General features: G+C 41.2%; 1 protein-coding gene across 1 annotated transcript; it reads right to left on the bottom strand.

Annotated features, from left to right (window-relative positions):
- Nucleotides 1–11,602: 11,602 nt before the first annotated feature.
- On the bottom strand, nt 11,603–15,171 carry LOC112263697 (adenosine receptor A2b-like). The gene is made up of 2 exons (XM_024440214.2): nt 14,273–15,171; nt 11,603–13,270 (listed from the first exon to the last, which is right to left on the bottom strand). The coding sequence occupies exons 1-2, from the start codon at nt 15,069–15,071 to the stop codon at nt 12,972–12,974; spliced, it is 1,098 nt and encodes a 365-aa protein (XP_024295982.1). The 5' UTR covers nt 15,072–15,171; the 3' UTR covers nt 11,603–12,971.
- Between the last annotated feature and the right edge of the window lie 2,761 nt (nt 15,172–17,932).

The following is a 17,932-nucleotide window of genomic DNA, read 5'->3' as shown; positions in this document are numbered from 1 at the left end:
ATAATCAGATTTAGATAATACTAATTTGGCTAATATGACAATGGTTCCAATCCCCTGGTAGGGCTGCTATAGTCCCAGTTATTGGACATCACTTTGATGGGCCTTTGGACCTCAAAATAAGAAAAAGCTTACGCCAAGAGTGTCTGACAGCATCAAACACCAGGGAAGGCGGAGAGCCCTTTAATGTGTATTCCATTTTTGAGATGATAAAGATTGCCCAGTTCAGTCTACAAAGTACCATATGCATAGAATTCCTCCGAAGTTGTCAGAGGATATGTTTTCACAAACCAAAAGATGGCAATCATCTTGGCCTTCCTTTCCTGTGGAATGAATTCCAAGGAATAGGAAGACCAACGTTAATTGGTAAGCCCTATGCCACCAAAGAGGTTCATTAATTGTATAATTCCACATTGAGGCGCAGAAATTGGATCCATCTTGATGTACTTCCCCACCTCTTTTTTTATTACTCAATGTCCAGTGAGGGCAGGCCATCTGTATTATCTGATCATATGACATTTACAACATCCAGAGGTCCTCTATAACTCCTGAAGAGGATTTCACTTTAGTTTTACTGAGCCATAAAGAAAATCTATGTCTTCAATTTATATACAACCCGATATGACCACCTTGACGTATAGTCCATTAAAAAGTAGCCGTCTGAAGGGTCTGTAAGGAGGATCACATGATGTGGAGGGTAACCCAGAGTGGTGTGGGAGCCGTCCTGTGAAATAGATCTACATTTATCACAGTAAGAGTATTATGTTCAGGCCCTGCTGCTTTATCTGCTCTTCCTTTGCCCATTTCAGAAGCAGTGAATTGGCTATAGTTTTAATCTGCCAGCCTCTGCACTGCTTTGATGGTGCCCCCTTCACATCCCATATAGTCTGAGGCTGCGCTGTGCTGAGCAGCACAGCAGGTGCTCAGGGATCCTCATCAGGATGTGTGGGGTTGCTTAAGAATTACTCCTAAAGTAAATCCATGTTACTGGCAGCTGCTACTTTCTTATCTGCTTAATCAAAATGTTCTACTTACTTACATTATATCCATGGCTTGATTTAATCTTTCAACACTGTGCAATGTTACTCAGTACTGCATGCAACCATATTCAACATTTTGCAATTAATTGACATTAGCCCAATTCTGGGACAAAACTGGTACGCCACTGTTCAATAAAACTGAATTGGTTGAATTCAAGAGTGGTGACACACTTCATATCCATGGATACTAGCTGGGGGAAAAATGTACAGTTGAAGTTGGAAGTTTACATACACTTAGGTTGGAGTCATTAAAACTTGTTTTTCAACCACTCCACAAATTTCTTGTTAACAAACTATAGTTTTGGCAAGTCGGTTAGGACATCTACTTTGTACATGACACAAGTCATTTTTCCAACAAATGTTTACATACACTAAGTTGACAGTGCCTTTAAACAGCTTGGAAAATTCCAGAAAATGATGTCATGGCTTTAGAAGTTTCTGGTAGGCTAATTGACATACATTGAGTCAATTGGAGGTGTACCTGTGGATGTATTTCAAGGCCTACCTTCAAACTCCGTGCCTCTTTGCTTGACATCATGAGAAAATCAAAAGAAATCAGCCAAGACCTCAGAAAAACAATTGTAGACCTCCACAAGTCTGGTTCATCCTTGGGAGCAATTTCCAAACGCCTGAAGGTACCACGTTCATCTGTACAAACAATAGTACGCAAGTAGGAACACCATGGGACCACGCAGCCATCATACCGCTTAGGAAGGAGACGCGTTCTGTCTCCTAGAGATGAACATACTTTGGTGCGAAAAGTGCAAATCAATCCCAGAGCAACAGCAAAGGACCTTGTGAAGATGCTGGAGGAAACAGGTACAAAAGTATCTATATCCACAGTAAAACGAGTCCTATATCGACATAACCTGAAAGGCCGCTCAGCAAGGAAGAAGCCACTGCTCCAGAACCACCATAAAAAAAGCCAGACTACGGTTTGCAACTGCACATGGGGACAAAGATCGTACTTTTTGGAGAAATGTCCTCTGGTCTGATGAAACAAAAATAGAACTGTTTGGCCATAATGACCATCGTTATGTTTTTGTGAAAAAGGGGGAGGCTTGTAAGCCGAAGAACACCATCCCAACCGTGAAGCACGGGGGTGGCAGCATCATGTTGTGGGGGTGTTTGCTGCAGGAGGGACTGGTGCACTTGACAAAATAGATGGCAGCATGAGGAAGGAAAGTTATGTGTATATATTGAAGAAACATCTCAAGACATCAGTCAGGAAGTTAAATCTTGGTCGCAAATAGGACTTCCAAATGGACAATGACTCCAAGCATACTTCCAAAGTTGTGGCAAAATGGCTTAAGTACAACAAAGTCAAGGTATTGGAGTGGCCATCACCAAGCCCTGACCTCAATCCTACAGGAGATTTGTGGGCAGAACTGAAAAAGCTTGTGCGAGCAAGGAGGCCTACAAACCTAACTCAGTTACACCAGCTCTGTCAGGAAGAATGGGTCAAAACTTTTGTGGGAAGCTTGTGGAAGGCTACCCGAAATGTTTTACCCAAGTTAAACAATTTAAAGGCAATGCTACCAAATACTAATTGAGTGTATGTTCACTTCTGAGCCGCTGGGAATGTGATGGAAGAAATAAAAGCTGAAATAAATCATTCTCTCTACTATTATTCTGACATTTCATATTCTTAAAATAAAGTGGGGATCCTAACTGACCTAAGACAGGGAATTTTTACCAGGATTAAATATCAGGAATTGTGAAAAACTGAGTTTAAATGTATTTGGCTAAGGTGTATGTAAACTTCTGACTTCAACTGTATCTGTAAATGGCTGTTCATTCTTGAGTACATCAGACCTTTCCCTGACAAAATAGCCCCCCGCTGTATGGCTGAGTGCTCGTGTGTCCTTCATAAAATCACAGAGACCCAACCACACTGTCTGACAAGCCGGCACCTCCTACCCTGCCGTCAGCAGCCTGAAGTCTTTATGACACAAGGCCCTAAAAGCATGCAGCTGTGCTCTCCTCCACAGCTCTGACAGACAACAGGCTCATGACACTGCCATCTGAAGCTTATCAAAGAGGAAATTAGAAGGGGAGGATGGTGTTTGCACAAGCTGTCCCTGCTAAGTAAACTGATGTTTTAATTGCAATGTTTCTGACGCCTCGCTTTGTGAACATGTACAACAAGCACAAAAGGGCAGGCAGAGGCAATATGTCTCTGGCTGCATTAAGACAGGCAGCCCAATTCTAATATTTTTTTTCACTAATTGGTCTTTGAAAAAGCTCAGAAAAAGATCTGATGTGATTGGTCAAAAGACCAATTAGTGGAAGGAAAGAATATATAAATTGGGCTGCCTGTCTAAATAAATTCTTTGTAGACTGGGAGGGTAATGGAATAAGGCGTTTAGAATGCTAGGTGGTGGGCCGAATCCGAAAAACGTGAAGTTGATCGATCCCTGTCGAGCGAGGAGTTGATTTTTTTTGTATATCACAAAGTCATACCGTATATTTAAAAAATCACGACAGCTGTGATGGAAACAGGAAGTTTCTGTACAATTTTATGTCTACAGATATTTGCCTTTATGCGCAAATATTGATATAATAACCATCATATCGAAGTAAACTTGGAGTCACGTAATGACATGGCGTGTGCTCTTCCCACTACGGCTCAGGAAACTATGCAGTTTATTAGGCTACAGATTAAATAAATGATGATGAACTTCACAGGGTGGTGAAAGTGTACAGTACGAGCTTGATGCTCCTTTGCAATTCATTTTGGTCTTATTCTGATGACTTGATGATCGATGCTTGACTGACTTTTGACAAATACAAATATTAGCGCTCTTATCCATAATAATCGTATCATGTACTGTAGACTAACCAACCCACAGAGCCTACCCGCATTGTATCTACGAGCTGTTGGCTAGAGCGCATGTGCCAAAATCAGACTTGACATATTTGTTATTTAACAGTTTTGTGACAAAACTAACAGTACATTTGAAAATTCGATGGAAACACATTGAACATTAGATTTTGCATGAAAACTTGAGCGAAAAATTAAATTTTGTGTGCCCTACGTCATCACGCACTGATTTTTATCTGCAACAAGTACGTTTGGTGGAAACACCACTGGTGGGAAAATGCGCATATTTTCTTAATGAGGATTTTGGAATATTCGCATGAAAATCTGTCGCCAGTTGGATGGAAATATAGCTAGTGCACAGCAAATGAGAAATGTTTTCATGACATCACTGTAATAGGATCTTGGTAGACGTGATAATGTCTGAAAAACAGGAGAGAAAAAAGGAAGAGAAATAACCTTTAATCCACATATTTGCTATTATTTTATTAATGGTCTTAAATAATTTAAACAATTATTGTTCATTGAAGAAAATTGGAGAGATATGGAAGGTGACACAACGAGTATGGCCTTTACAGCAGAGCACAACTACAGAAGTTCAACGTTTAGATTTCTGATTCCATAATAATGCCAATAAATGAATACATCAGTGTGTAAATGCACAGTTATTCTGACTTGGTCCACCTTTATTATTGAGAAGAAAAGGCTTGCCAGATTTTTGGTTCAAACAAACCGACCCTTCCCATTAAAAATCACTCCATATTACAGTTCTGAGAAATAGGCTACAACTTTGTTGTCCTTGGAACTACACAGTTCAGTTTCTCTGAAAGGAAACAGATCTCCTGATTTCCAGGAAGCTATTCTTTCTTTAGCACTCTCTCTGTCGGTGAATTAAAATGTTTAATCATGTGCTGTCATGGTCATGTGTCTCATTTCAAGTAACCAGCTGCAGGCTTAAAGAAACATTAAATAATTTAATTTGCATATCAACCCAAATAAAAGCATGTTGGAAAATGCTCATCCAGAGGTGGTGCTCCTAGTAGCCAGGGACTTTAATGCAGGGAAACTTAAATCCGTTTAACCTCATTTCTATCAGCATGTTACATGTGCAACCAGAGGAGAAAATATCTCGAGACCACCTTTACTCCACACACAGAGGTGTGTACAAAGCTCTCCCTCGCCCTCCATTTGGCAAATCTGACAATAATTATATCCTCCTGATTCGTGCTTACAAGCAAAAACTAAAGCAGGAAGCACCAGTGATTCGGTTAATAAGAAAGTGGTCAGATGAAGCAGATGCTAAGCTACAGGACTGTTTTGCTAGCACAGACTGGAATATGTTCTGGGATTCTTCCGATGCCATTGAGGAATACACCACAACAGTCACTGGCTTCATCAATAAGTGCATCGATGATGTCATCCCAACAGTGACAGTAAGTACATACCACAAGCCATGGATTACAGGCAACATCTGCACTGAGATAAAGGGCAGAGCTGCCACTTTCAAGGAGCGGGACTCTAACCCGGGAAGCTTATAAGAAATCCCGCTATGCCCTCCGACGAACCATCAAACAGGCAAAGCGTTGCTTCGAGGCAAGTAACACTGAAACAAGCATGAGAGCGCCAGCTGTTCCGGACGACTGTGATCACACTCTCCGTAGCCGATGTGAGTAAGACATTTAAACAGGTCAACATTCACAAGGCTGCAGGGCCAGACGGATTAACAGGACTTGTACTCCGAGCATGCGCTGACCAACTGGCAAGTGTCTTCACTGACATTTTCAACCTGTCCCTGACTGAGTCTGTAACACCAACATGTTTCAAGCAGACCACCATAGTCCCTGTGCCCAAGAACACTAATGTCACTTGCCTAAATGACTTCCGACCCGTAGCACTCACGTCTATAGCCATGAAGTGCTTTGAAAGGCTGGTCATGGCTCACATCATCACCATTATCCCAGAAACCCTAGACCCACTCAATTTTGCGTACCACCCCAACAGATCCACAGATGGTGCAATCTCTATTGCACTCAACACTGACCTTTCCCACCTGGACAAAAGGAACACCTATGTGAGAATGTTTTTCATTGACTACAGCTCAGTGTTCAACACCATAGTGCCCTCAAAGCTCATCACTAAGCTAAGGACCCTTGGACTAAACACCTCCCTCTGCAACTGGATCCTGGACTTCCGGATGGGCCAGGACAACAACCTCTCCCTCAACGTGATCAAGACAAAGGAGATGATTGTGGACTACAGGAAAAGGAGGACCGAGCACGCCCCCATTCTCATCGACAGGGCTGTAGTGGAACAGCTTGAGAGCTTCAAGTTCCTTGGTGTCCACATCACCAACTAACAATCATGGTCTAAACACACCAAGACAGTCATGAAGAGGGCACAACAAAGCCTATTCCCCTCAGGAGACTGAAATGATTTGGCATGGGTCCTCAGATCCTCAAAAGGTTCTAGAGCTGCACCATCGAGAGCATCCTGACTGGTTGCATCAATTCCTGGTATGGCAACTGCTCAGCCTCCGACCGCAAGGCACTACAGAGGGTAGTGCGTACGGCCCAGTACATCACCGGGGCCAAGCTTCCTGCCATCCAGGACCTCTATACCAGGCGATGTTAGAGGAAGGCTCTAAAAATTGTAAAAGACTCCAGCGACCCTAGTCATAGACTGTTCTCTCGGCTACCGCACGACAAGTGGTACCGGAGCGCCAAGTCGAGGTCCAAAAGGCTTCTTAACAGCTTCTACCCCGAAGCCATAAGACTCCTGAACAGCTAATCAAAGGGTTACCCAGACACCTCTTTTACGCGGCTGCTCCTCTCTGTTTATAATCTATGACTAGTCACTTTAACTCTACCTATATGTACATATTACCTTAATTACCTCAACTAACCGGTGCCCCTGCACATTGACTCTGTATATAGCCTCTCTTGTTATTTTACTGCTGCTGTTTGATTATTTGTTACTTTTATTTTCTATTTTTTTACTTAACACTTTTTCTTCTTTTTTTCCCCTTAAAGCATTGTTGGTTAAGGGCTTGTAAATAAGCATTTCACTGTAAGTTGTACACCTGTTGTATTCAGAGCATGTGACAAATACAGTGTGATTTGATGTTGATAGAAATATGTGTGTGTCATGTACAGTCCCTATAGAAAGTCTACACCTCCTTGAACTTTCTTCACATTTTGTTGCATTACAAAGTGGGATTGAAATAGATTTAATTGTATATTGTGTCATTTATCTACACAAAATATTCCATAATGTCAAAGTGAAAAGATGTTTTATTTTTTTATATATATTTTTTTACAAATTAACCAAATTTATAATAACTATAATATAATTGTTGCATAGGTATTCACACTCTTTGTTTAGGCAAGGCTAAATTTGTTCAGATAATATGGGTTGACATGATTTGTTAAATGACTGCCCCTTCCTCTGTCTCTGTGGTTGGTAGATGGGTAACAATAACAAATGACATTGAATATATCTTTAAGCATGGTCAAGTTAATAATTATGCTGTGGGTGATGTATTTAACCCCCCAGACACATCAAAGACACAGTCGTCGTACTGAACTGACGGCATGACAAGAAGAAAACTGCTTAGGGCTGTCAACATGAGGCCATTAGTGATTTTAAAACATCTACAGAGTTCAATTGCTGTGATGGGAGAAAATGGAGGATGGATCAACAACATTGTAGTGACTCTACAATAAATGACAGAGTGAAAAGAAGAATACAAATATACAGAATACAAATATTCCAAAACATGCATATGTATGCAACAAGGCACGAAAGTAATACTGCAAAAAAACACAGCAAAGGAATACACTTCTTAGCCTAAATGCAAATGTTTCGGGCAAATCCAGCACAACACATCACTGAGTAACTGCCTCCTTATTTTCCAGCATGGCGGTGGCTGCATGGTATGGGTAAGCTTGACATCGGCAAAGACTGGGGAGTTTTTTTTAATGATGAAAAGAAACGGAATGGAGCCAAGCAAAGGCAAAACACTAGAGGAAAACCTGCTTCAGTCTGCTATACATGGACACTGGGAGAGGAATTCACCTTAATCCTTTGTAAAACAATAACATTTGAAGACACCCAAGGGGGATGTAGACTTTCTATAGGCACCGTATGCATAAATGGTGGTTTAAATAGTGCAGCTGCATATTCATGTTAGCCAACGCGGAGTATCCTACACAATACCTTACAATGAAATCTCTAAAAACAGCTGAAAAAAATTAACAGTGGGGCAAAAAAGTATATAGTCAGCCACCAATTGTGCAAGTTCTCCCACTTAAAAAGATGAGAGAGGCCTGTAATTTTCATCATAGGTACACTTCAACTATTACAGACAAAATGAGAAAAAAATACAGAAAATCACATTGTAAGATTAACTAATTTATTTGCAAATTATGGTGGAAAATAAGTATTTGGTCAATAACAAAAGTTTATCTCAATACTTTGTTATATACCCTTTGTTGGCAATGACAGAGGTCAAACGTTTTCTGTAAGTCTTCACAAGGTTTTCACACACTGTTGCTGGTATTTTGGCCCATTCCTCCATGCAGATCTCCTCTAGAGTAGTGATGTTTTGGGGCTGTTTCTGGGCAACACAGACTTTCAACTCCCTCCAAAGATTTTCTATGGGGTTGAGATCTGGAGACTGGCTAGGCCACTCCAGGACCTTGAAATGCTTCTTACGAAGCCACTCCTTCGTTGCCCGGGCGGTGTGTTTGGGATCATTGTCATGCTGAAAGACCCAGCCACGTTTAATCTAAAATGACCTTGCTGATGGAAGGAGGTTTTCACTCAAAATCTCACGATACATGGCCCCATTCATTCTTTCCTTTACACGGATCAGTCATCCTGGTCCCTTTGCAGAAAAACAGCCCCAAAGCATGATGTTTCCACCCCCATGCTTCACAGTAGGTATGGTGTTCTTTGGATGCAACTCAGCATTCTTTGTCCTCCAAACACAACGAGTTGAGTTTTTACCAAAAAGTTATATTTTGGTTTCATCTGACCATATGACATTCTCCCAATCTTCTTCTGGATCATCCAAATGCTCTCTAGTAAACTTCAGACGGGCCTGGACATGTACTGGCTTAAGCAGGGGGACACGTCTGGCACTGCAGGATTTGAGTCCCTGGCGGCGTAATGTGTTACTGATGGTAGGCTTTGTTACTTTGGTCCCAGCTCTCTGCAGGTCATTCACTAGGTCCCCCGTGTGGTTCTGGGATTTTTGCTCACCGTTCTTGTGATCATTTTGACCCCACGGGGTGAGATCTTGTGTGGAGCCCCAGATCGAGGGAGATTATCAGTGGTCTTGTATGTCTTCCATTTCCTAATAATTGCTCCCACAGTTGATTTCTTCAAACCGAGCTGCTTACCTATTGCAGATTCAGTCTTCCCAGCCTGGTGCAGGTCTACAATTTTGTTTCTGGTGTCCTTTGACAGCTCTTTGGTCTTGGCCATAGTGGAGTTTGGAGTGTGACTGTTTGAGGTTGTGGACAGGTGTCTTTTATACTGATAACAAGTTCAAACAGGTGCCATTAATACAGGTAACGAGTGGAGGACAGAGGAGCTTCTTAAAGAAGTTACAGGTCTGTTAGAGCCAGAAGTCTTGCTTGTTTGTAGGTGACCAAATACTTATTTTCCACCATAATTTGCAAATAAATTCATTAAAAATCCTACAATGTGATTTTCTAGATTTTTTTTCTCATTTTGTCTGTCATAGTTGAAGTGTACCTATGATGAACATTACAGGCCTCTCACATCTTTTTAAGTGGGAGAACTTGCACAATTGGTGGCTGACTAAATACTTTTTTGCCCCACTGTATATAATGTGCTCTGTAATAAGATGACCAGTTTTACTCCTACACCAGAGCTGCCCAATACCATGGAGGGCTTGCATAATGTTGGATGCATTGGAATATAAGATATGGAGAATGATAGTCTGTAGCACTAGTTTCAAATACTCAATGTTCAGTGAATGTGAATAGATTTGTGGTTTAAATGATTAACCTAACTTTCCTACTAACCTTCTAAAAGTTGAGTGCCAAATTCTTGACAATCCATTATTCTACTACTATGACTGAGTGAGACGTACATTTCATACATATACATTCAAACAAAGAACATCACATTGTGTTTCACCATTTATTGAGTACAGGGACAAACAGCAAAGGTGTCTCAGGCAGTATTTGAAGTATCTAAATAAAATGTAGCCTTCCAATCAATATATATATATATATAGGAGGAAGTGTCTGGGGGGGGGTACATGCTTACAATGTTGTAGTCCAGAAATGATAGGTTTTACCATCTATGCCAAAAGCATGATCCTCTGATGGAGACTGTATAACAACACGTTTCAGTATTTACCCTCTCTAGGAGCAATCGTGTGCCCAGGCCCCATAGGTGTATCGAAAGGATCACACCCTGGTCACCACTGTAGAGAAGTGCTTTAAGCACAATGCAATCTTAAGATCATGTGGTCCAGAGACGAGAACTCAACCATCTACGGCAAAAGCCTGGGCTCCTGACAGGGACAACAGAATTCTCCCCACTGTGTGTTACAATAGTAAAATATCTGTTATCACCTCAACAAAATTGATTTATTATTGAATTTAGTCTAACAAGCATGTGTATCTGTAGTTGGTGCTTCTCAGCTCTAAAATACAAAGTCTAGTGTAAGACAAAATCCACAGACAAATGCATATGAGGCCTCAATTTTTAATAGTGATGGCAGGGATAGTTCAAACTGCAGTAGGATGGTTCTCCACACAGGTGAGTGAATCAACTGAGCAACACTTAGTTGATCTCTGGGAGCAGGACACAGGAAAGAGCTGAATAGATTGTGGGAGACAAAACGTGAGAGACCAGATTGAATCAAAGAAATCACAGCAGCATAGGATTGTAGAAATGGACATCTTGACAGTCTTAAATTACAACTAGGCTACGGGGATAAAGGCAGGGTGCTCTGCATTCTACTCCAACTAGGCCTATTTACAGGGATAATGTATAATTTCTTATTTGTCAGCATGAATTAAATTAGTGAGTTTTGCCTTGATGACTGTATTAGCTTTACAATACTTGTCCTATAGATTTTTGTAGTCTTAAATTGCTACTTGGAATAATAGCAAAAGCTCCCTGTCCCAGAATGACATGCTAGTGATGAAGTACTCTGCTCCTGCCAGCTAGCAAAAGGTCTACTTGTTGTAGCTAGCTACATTTTTAAGGTTACGTTTTAAGTAAAGTTAGGAGTTATTTTACAGATTGCATTGATGGTATCACGTCTCTATAACTAAATAGATACCAAAAAAATAACACTTTACCTGATAGCAGTTTGTCGGACTGAGATCTCTCGCTCGAGGTGTCACCAGCTGTGCTTATGTACAATAGGACAATGCCATCAAACAGAAATGTGTGCAGAAAAAAATATATACACTATGTAAAAAAAAAAAAAAACAGCTCCTCCCTCACTCAGCAGAGACCAATCATCTTGAAAACTAAAGCAGATACAATGTGTCGGCCCACCACCTATGACTGGATCTCCTGAACTAAGGCACAGAAACCTGTGTGAGTCTGACTTGACCTCAAATTGGAATAAATATGGTGTGGGAAATAATAGTGATATTCAGTGAAGCCTCTTGCAGAGCATAATTCCCATGTAGGCAGCTTCTCAAATCTGCCTCTCCTTTTCCATGCCACACGAAATGACTAATTAACACAATAAAGGCATTATGCTTTATTTCCCAATCACAAACATTTTGGGGGATTTTCACTTATTTATAAACAATATAAAATTGTTATGTACACAGCCAAGTCACTCAACTATTCACAAAATACAATTTAAACATACAAACATTCGTAAAAGTCCAAGTACTTATTTTTACACTTGAAAGCACCAATAGAGTTTGGCAAGTTTCATAATAAATATGGACTATATTTTCAGATTTCGGCCAAACACTATACATGCCAGGTCATGAATCTCAAAGAGATGGGTTCACAATCAACAGGTTTCACCGTCAACATTTACCATAATAGCATGTCTAAAGGAAGTTGTAAATAGTATAAGAGAGCTGCCCAATATCATAACAATGTAGGGCGGACAGTAGCAGCATTGGTTATGCATAAGTAGTCTTAACAGCTTTAAAAAAAAGGGACCACGAATTGGGAGGTGACCCTGGTGATATGAGAAGCTAAGTCAAAGGGAGGGAAAGGGTAACGCTGACAGACACGTGTAGTGGGGACTTTTATACACCGGAGCCGTTTAATTACTTTTCTCGGGGTGAAATTCAATGACTTAAAGGTTTACCTTGCAAGGCTGCTACGTATACACCGGGCCTTTGATATACAAGATATAGGTGTACAGAGTAGATGGCCTGAAGACCATCAAAGAGCTTGTAAACATTTCTGAGTGAAGTTCACCAAATAAATGTTATTGTTTGATGGCTAAATATTTCAATGAATTAAACATTATTGACATTTAAGTGCAACATATTGATGGGCTGTAGACAACCTGCAGATAAAATTGTAGCACCACGTAAAATACTGATAATGCAAATACAAACAAGGTGGCGGGAGACATGGCTGGTTGAGGGCTACATTCAGATGGATTTACAAACTAAAAGAAGTTACTAAAAATGTGGTTTAAGAGGTTTTCACTGTTGGTGCATGAAATTCTGACAACACTTGATGTGACAGTAAAATGTAAAACAAAAAATAAATCTATAAAAAAACAACAAAAAAACATTCCAGCATGGACCTAATACTGTCAATTGGGGATGAATAAAATTAAAGAATTATGTTTGGGTTCCAAAAACAAAACAAAAATACAACAAAAAAATATTCGAACTAACTCAAACTGCATAGTGATGGTGAGGAAGATAAATGCTTCAAAGCCCCTGTCAAACACCACACCATGGCCTGACAGCACTCCCATGTCTCCTTGCCACACGTTGTTTTTAAATATAACCGGATACCATGATCTCAATACAAGCAGCTCTCCTAAATGTCCTTCAGGTGTTTGGCGTTGAAACTTACCAGATGTATCATTGAATAATGTGAGCGAGTACCATGTCTATGAGAAGCCTAATCCCTCAGAAGGGGGTGTCACTGGCCAGGGTGATCAGGGTGCAGGTTGACGACACACTGGAGCAGCGCTCCTGGAAGGTGTTGTTATTGTCCCAGACTACAGGCTGTGAGCTGGCTGTGCAGCCCAGGGCCGTGGCCAAATCTGGGCACAATGTGAGACACAGCCGCTGGAAAAGCAGGCAGAACTTTCTACGGAAGCTGCGGTTGATCCAGAAGTAGAAGATGCAGTTGAGGAAACCGTTGGAGGTTGGGAGCCACACCACCAAAAACTCCATCCACTCTGGAACTCTGTTGCCCGAGATGGCTGGTGGAAAACATAACAGAGAGAGAAAAATGCATAAAAAGGGACAGCATAGGCTATGAAATAAGACGGACTATAGTCAGTCGAAGAAAGATTGTCAACAGTACTACTTCTAGCAGGAGTGTGAACAGGAATCTTCAACGAAGTGTTCTTTGTCATTCAAATGAGAAGACTAGTTTTCATGCAATTATTTTCACTTGAGAAATACTGCACCAAACATAGTTGTATGTAACATTGCACGACTAAGATCTTCTCTGCAAAAACATCACCTAGCCGAGTTAAAGCAAGCAAACTAGTATGCGGCGCCCTGCAAACAAATGTACAAATAACCCATCTTCCCTTGTCTATCACGAACGTTGAATACAATTTGAACTTACTGCCGATTGTCCGTGGGATTGGTTCATCAGTGGGTCAAAATATCCACAGAAAAGTACTATTAAAGACTTCAAAATGTGGGGACAATCAAGATGCGTTTGCTCCTGATCCAAGGCACGTGCACAAGACTGAAGAACTTGCACTTTGATGCATGCATACTGACCAAAGTTTTGCAGGTGTTTACATGGTTTATCGCATGTGCCAGGTGATAGATATTTCAGCAGCAATACCAGCGCTCCAAAAAGTCGGGTAAATAACAATTTCCTGGGGCCAATTTGATTAACCAACTATACTGACAACCGGTAGTGTAAATTGTAATTTTATTCTAGAGTCTTGAATGTAAAGAAACGTTCCCGTTGAGACGGCTTAGTTTAAGGCGGTATACCAGAAGCTGCCCATATCAGTCTGATTCATCAGCCTACCTCGGTCATCTTACACCCAGCACATTGGCATTTCCACTTTACAGCCTTGTAGCCTACATTTGTTACGGTAATTTTCCTGAGATCATTTAGAAGGGTGGTGAGTGACTTTGGGAAAAACATGCACCTTGACTGAATTTTAGAAGTTCCAACTAAAGTTCCTTCATCCACTAAATGTAAACCAACTGGTTCCTTCTATAGGCCTACTCACCATTATAGATAATTGCCGCCATGCACGGCGTCCAACATGTGTAGTACACGGTCATTACAGGGACAAGCACCCTGGAGGCTACGTCGGGTCTGTTGTGACGACCCAGGTGTTGTGCCCGCATCTTTACTCGCTGTCTCTTTGCAGCAAACCAAAGGCGCAGGTTTGCGCAAGTCATGATGATTGAACAAGGAAAGAAGATGAGGCACGTCAACGTTAGAGTGTACACAACGTTAGTAGAGTACGATGGATTGCAAACCAGTGACGCTGTAGAAAAGTGGACCTCAATTATCCCGTTAGGAAATGATATGGGCACAAGTAAAAATGGAGGAAAACACCATGCAAACGCGATCAAAAACAGCGTTCTTCTCCTTGTCATCAGCGATGAGTACTTAAGTGGGTAAAACACTGCTATGTATCGCTCTAGACTTATTGTAGCCAGTGTGTACATGCACGTCGAATAAATCGTCGCGTTGAAGAAAGCCACAATGTGACAGAGGGAGTCTGGGCCTTCACTGTAGTCTTTCGCCAGACTGACGCACAGATTCAAGGGCGTGATGATCAGTCCAAACGCCGAATCAGCACCTGTGAGTGAGAGTAAAAAGTATCGAGAGTTCCTTGACCAGCCGGACACCGATGAAGAAATCACCATAATGACTGCAATATTCCCCAACGTGATCATCGCTCCTAAAACTGATATTATGCCAATTTTAATGGGCCTGTGCCGTTCTAGAAGCATTTGCGTATCTGCGCTGGTTAGATTGGTGTCCTCGGACTCAGACAAATTGAGTGTTGCAAACATTGTCGGTCATATTGTTTGTCACTTCCTCTGTGAAACTTAAAAAAGAAAACACCCAAGGGCATGCTCTTCAAAATGATTTCAGGTGAATTTACATGATAAAATCAACTTACCAAGCCGTGGTATGCACAACAATAAATACCACTACCACACCTGTGGCACGTTAGGTGGTAGTCACGTGCCCCAATCAAATACGTGGATCTGATGCAAGTAAAAAGATCAACCAAGAGGCAAATTATTCTTCCTTGGCCATTAGGATAATATGCACATTCAAAGGACTTTTCAACACATTTCAGAGTTGGTGTCCTTGTATGTCATTGTTTTGTTGTGTAATGTAGTCGACATTGTATTGAAACACTCATTTACACTAGGATCATTCGGTTGTGGCCCAGTTGTATGAGCAATGGCTCTATCGCCACTCAATTCCACTACAGGCGGAATCAGGTGAAGACCACCTGTGAGCAGGCAGAGATGAGCTACATGGGGGAGTGGATTGGGGAGGAAGAGTGCGAGGACATTAACCTAAATAGCTGAAGGATGAGACCATCTCCTCCAAGCCCTGCACTGGACTCCGCACAGATGGATTCGTCATTAGGACAGTGACAAGCGCATATATCAAAGGCATATTCCAGACCGTCCTCCTTCCACAGAGTGGCATGTTCATGGCTAGCTGACACTACTAGCCTACCTGCTGGGGAAGCAGACCCTCTGATGGGCCTCCATAGCAGCTGGACTTCACTGTTCAAACATTGATACTGTACAGATAGCTCACATTCTCTCACTGAAGTGGCTGAGGCAGAAATGTTATTTTATCTATCCAAGGGCCTTCTTGGGAAATATCAGTCGGAGTATAATATTTTCATTACGCCACACCCCAATACAAGGTTATTTCATTTGGTTCTACAGAATATACTTCACATTGTATAAAAAAAGATGCAACAAATTTTGTTGGAATCCATTTTTTGGTTATTACCAGACAAATAATATTCCATTATTTTCTAATGTCTGCAAAATGAATCAAGCTGTTGGAGTGAATAAGCACAAATCATCAAGAACAAATGAAGACACAAGCTGCCGTGAGATTTTAAAAGCAATGCAAATACATATTGGCCATTAAAAAACACCATCACGATCACATGCTACATACATTTTTTATGCACATAAAAGGATGAACAGGAGATGTATGTGTTGAGATGTAGATAGCCACCGCTATGCTTCAGAGACAGGGCATTGTACCAGTCTGAAGCTAAAAGTACGGGGCCAATTTGTGCCTTTCTGTAATCACTCAGCACATCCATTTTCTATTTTGAGCCACAGGAGAGTGGGCTGATGCACATTTCGGTTTGCCATTGGTTACCTGAAGCATGGTGATAAGTGTCCTCATTATATTTTGGATTTTCTGTGCTGATTTATGACTGTTTCTCTCTGTTAGAGAGGCTGCTCTGTGCTTGTGGGTTTTACATTGCAACAACTAAACTTCTACCCCAGTGAAGATGAATTACTCATAAACCAGGGTTCAAGGTCAGGTCATTAGCCTACATTGAGTCAGTAATACATGGGGTAGGATAATGATGCTTTAGGTTTTTTTGACACATTCAATCAAAATTCAAGCACCCTTTCATAATATAATCAAAATGACACAGGAAACATAATTAGTCAGAATATTATCGCAAATGGGATTTTTTTAATAGTGCAGGGACAATATGATTGGATGCTTTGATAAATCTGACTTTGATGTACATTGTACAGTGCCTTGTAAAAGTATTCGGCCCCCTTGAACTTTGCGACCTTTTGCCACATTTCAGGCTTCAAACATAAAGATATAAAACTGTATTTTTTTGTGAAGAATCAACAACAAGTGGGACACAATCATGAAGTGGAACGACATTTATTGGATATTTCAAACTTTTTTAACAAATCAAAAACTGAAACATTGGGCGTGCAAAATTATTCAGCCCCTTTACTTTCAGTGCAGCAAACTCTCTCCAGAAGTTCAGTGAGGATCTCTGAATGATCCAATGTTGACCTAAATGACTAATGATGATAAATACAATCCACCTGTATGTAATCAAGTCTCCGTATAAATGCACCTGCACTGTGATAGTCTCAGAGTTCCGTTAAAAGCGCAGAGAGCATCATGAAGAACAAGGAACACACCAGGCAGGTCCGAGATACTGTTGTGAAGAAGTTTAAAGCCGGATTTGGATACAAAAAGATTTCCCAAGCTTTAAACATCCCAATGAGCACTGTGCAAGCGATAATATTGAAATGGAAGGAGTATCAGACCACTGCAAATCTACCAAGACCTGGCCGTCCCTCTAAACTTTCAGCTCATACAAGGAGAAGACTGATCAGAGATGCAGCCAAGAGGCCCATGATCACTCTGGATGAACTGCAGAGATCTACAGCTGAGGTGGGAGACTCTGTCCATAGGACAACAATCAGTCGTATATTGCACAAATCTGGCCTTTATGGAAGAGTGGCAAGAAGAAAGCCATTTCTTAAAGATTTCCATAAAAAGTGTTGTTTAAAGTTTGCCACAAGCCACCTGGGAGACACACCAAAAATGTGGAAGAAGGTGCTCTGGTCAGATTAAACCAAAATTGAACTTTTTGGCAACAATGCAAAACGTTATGTTTGGCGTAAAAGCAACACAGCTAATCACCCTGAACACACCATCCCCACTGTCAAACATGGTGGTGGCAGCATCATGGTTTGGGCCTGCTTTTCTTCAGCAGGGACAGGGAAGATGGTTAAAATTGATGGGAAGATGGATGGAGCCAAATACAGGACCATTCTGGAAGAAAACCTGATGGAGTCTGCAAAAGACCTGAGACTGGGACGGAGATTTGTCTTCCAACAAG

Source organism: Oncorhynchus tshawytscha, linkage group LG12 (assembly GCF_018296145.1).
Source record: "Oncorhynchus tshawytscha isolate Ot180627B linkage group LG12, Otsh_v2.0, whole genome shotgun sequence".
Classification (NCBI taxonomy): domain Eukaryota; kingdom Metazoa; phylum Chordata; class Actinopteri; order Salmoniformes; family Salmonidae; genus Oncorhynchus; species Oncorhynchus tshawytscha.
Note: the sequence above shows the minus strand (reverse complement) of the source record. Positions and strands in the feature narration are given on the sequence as shown.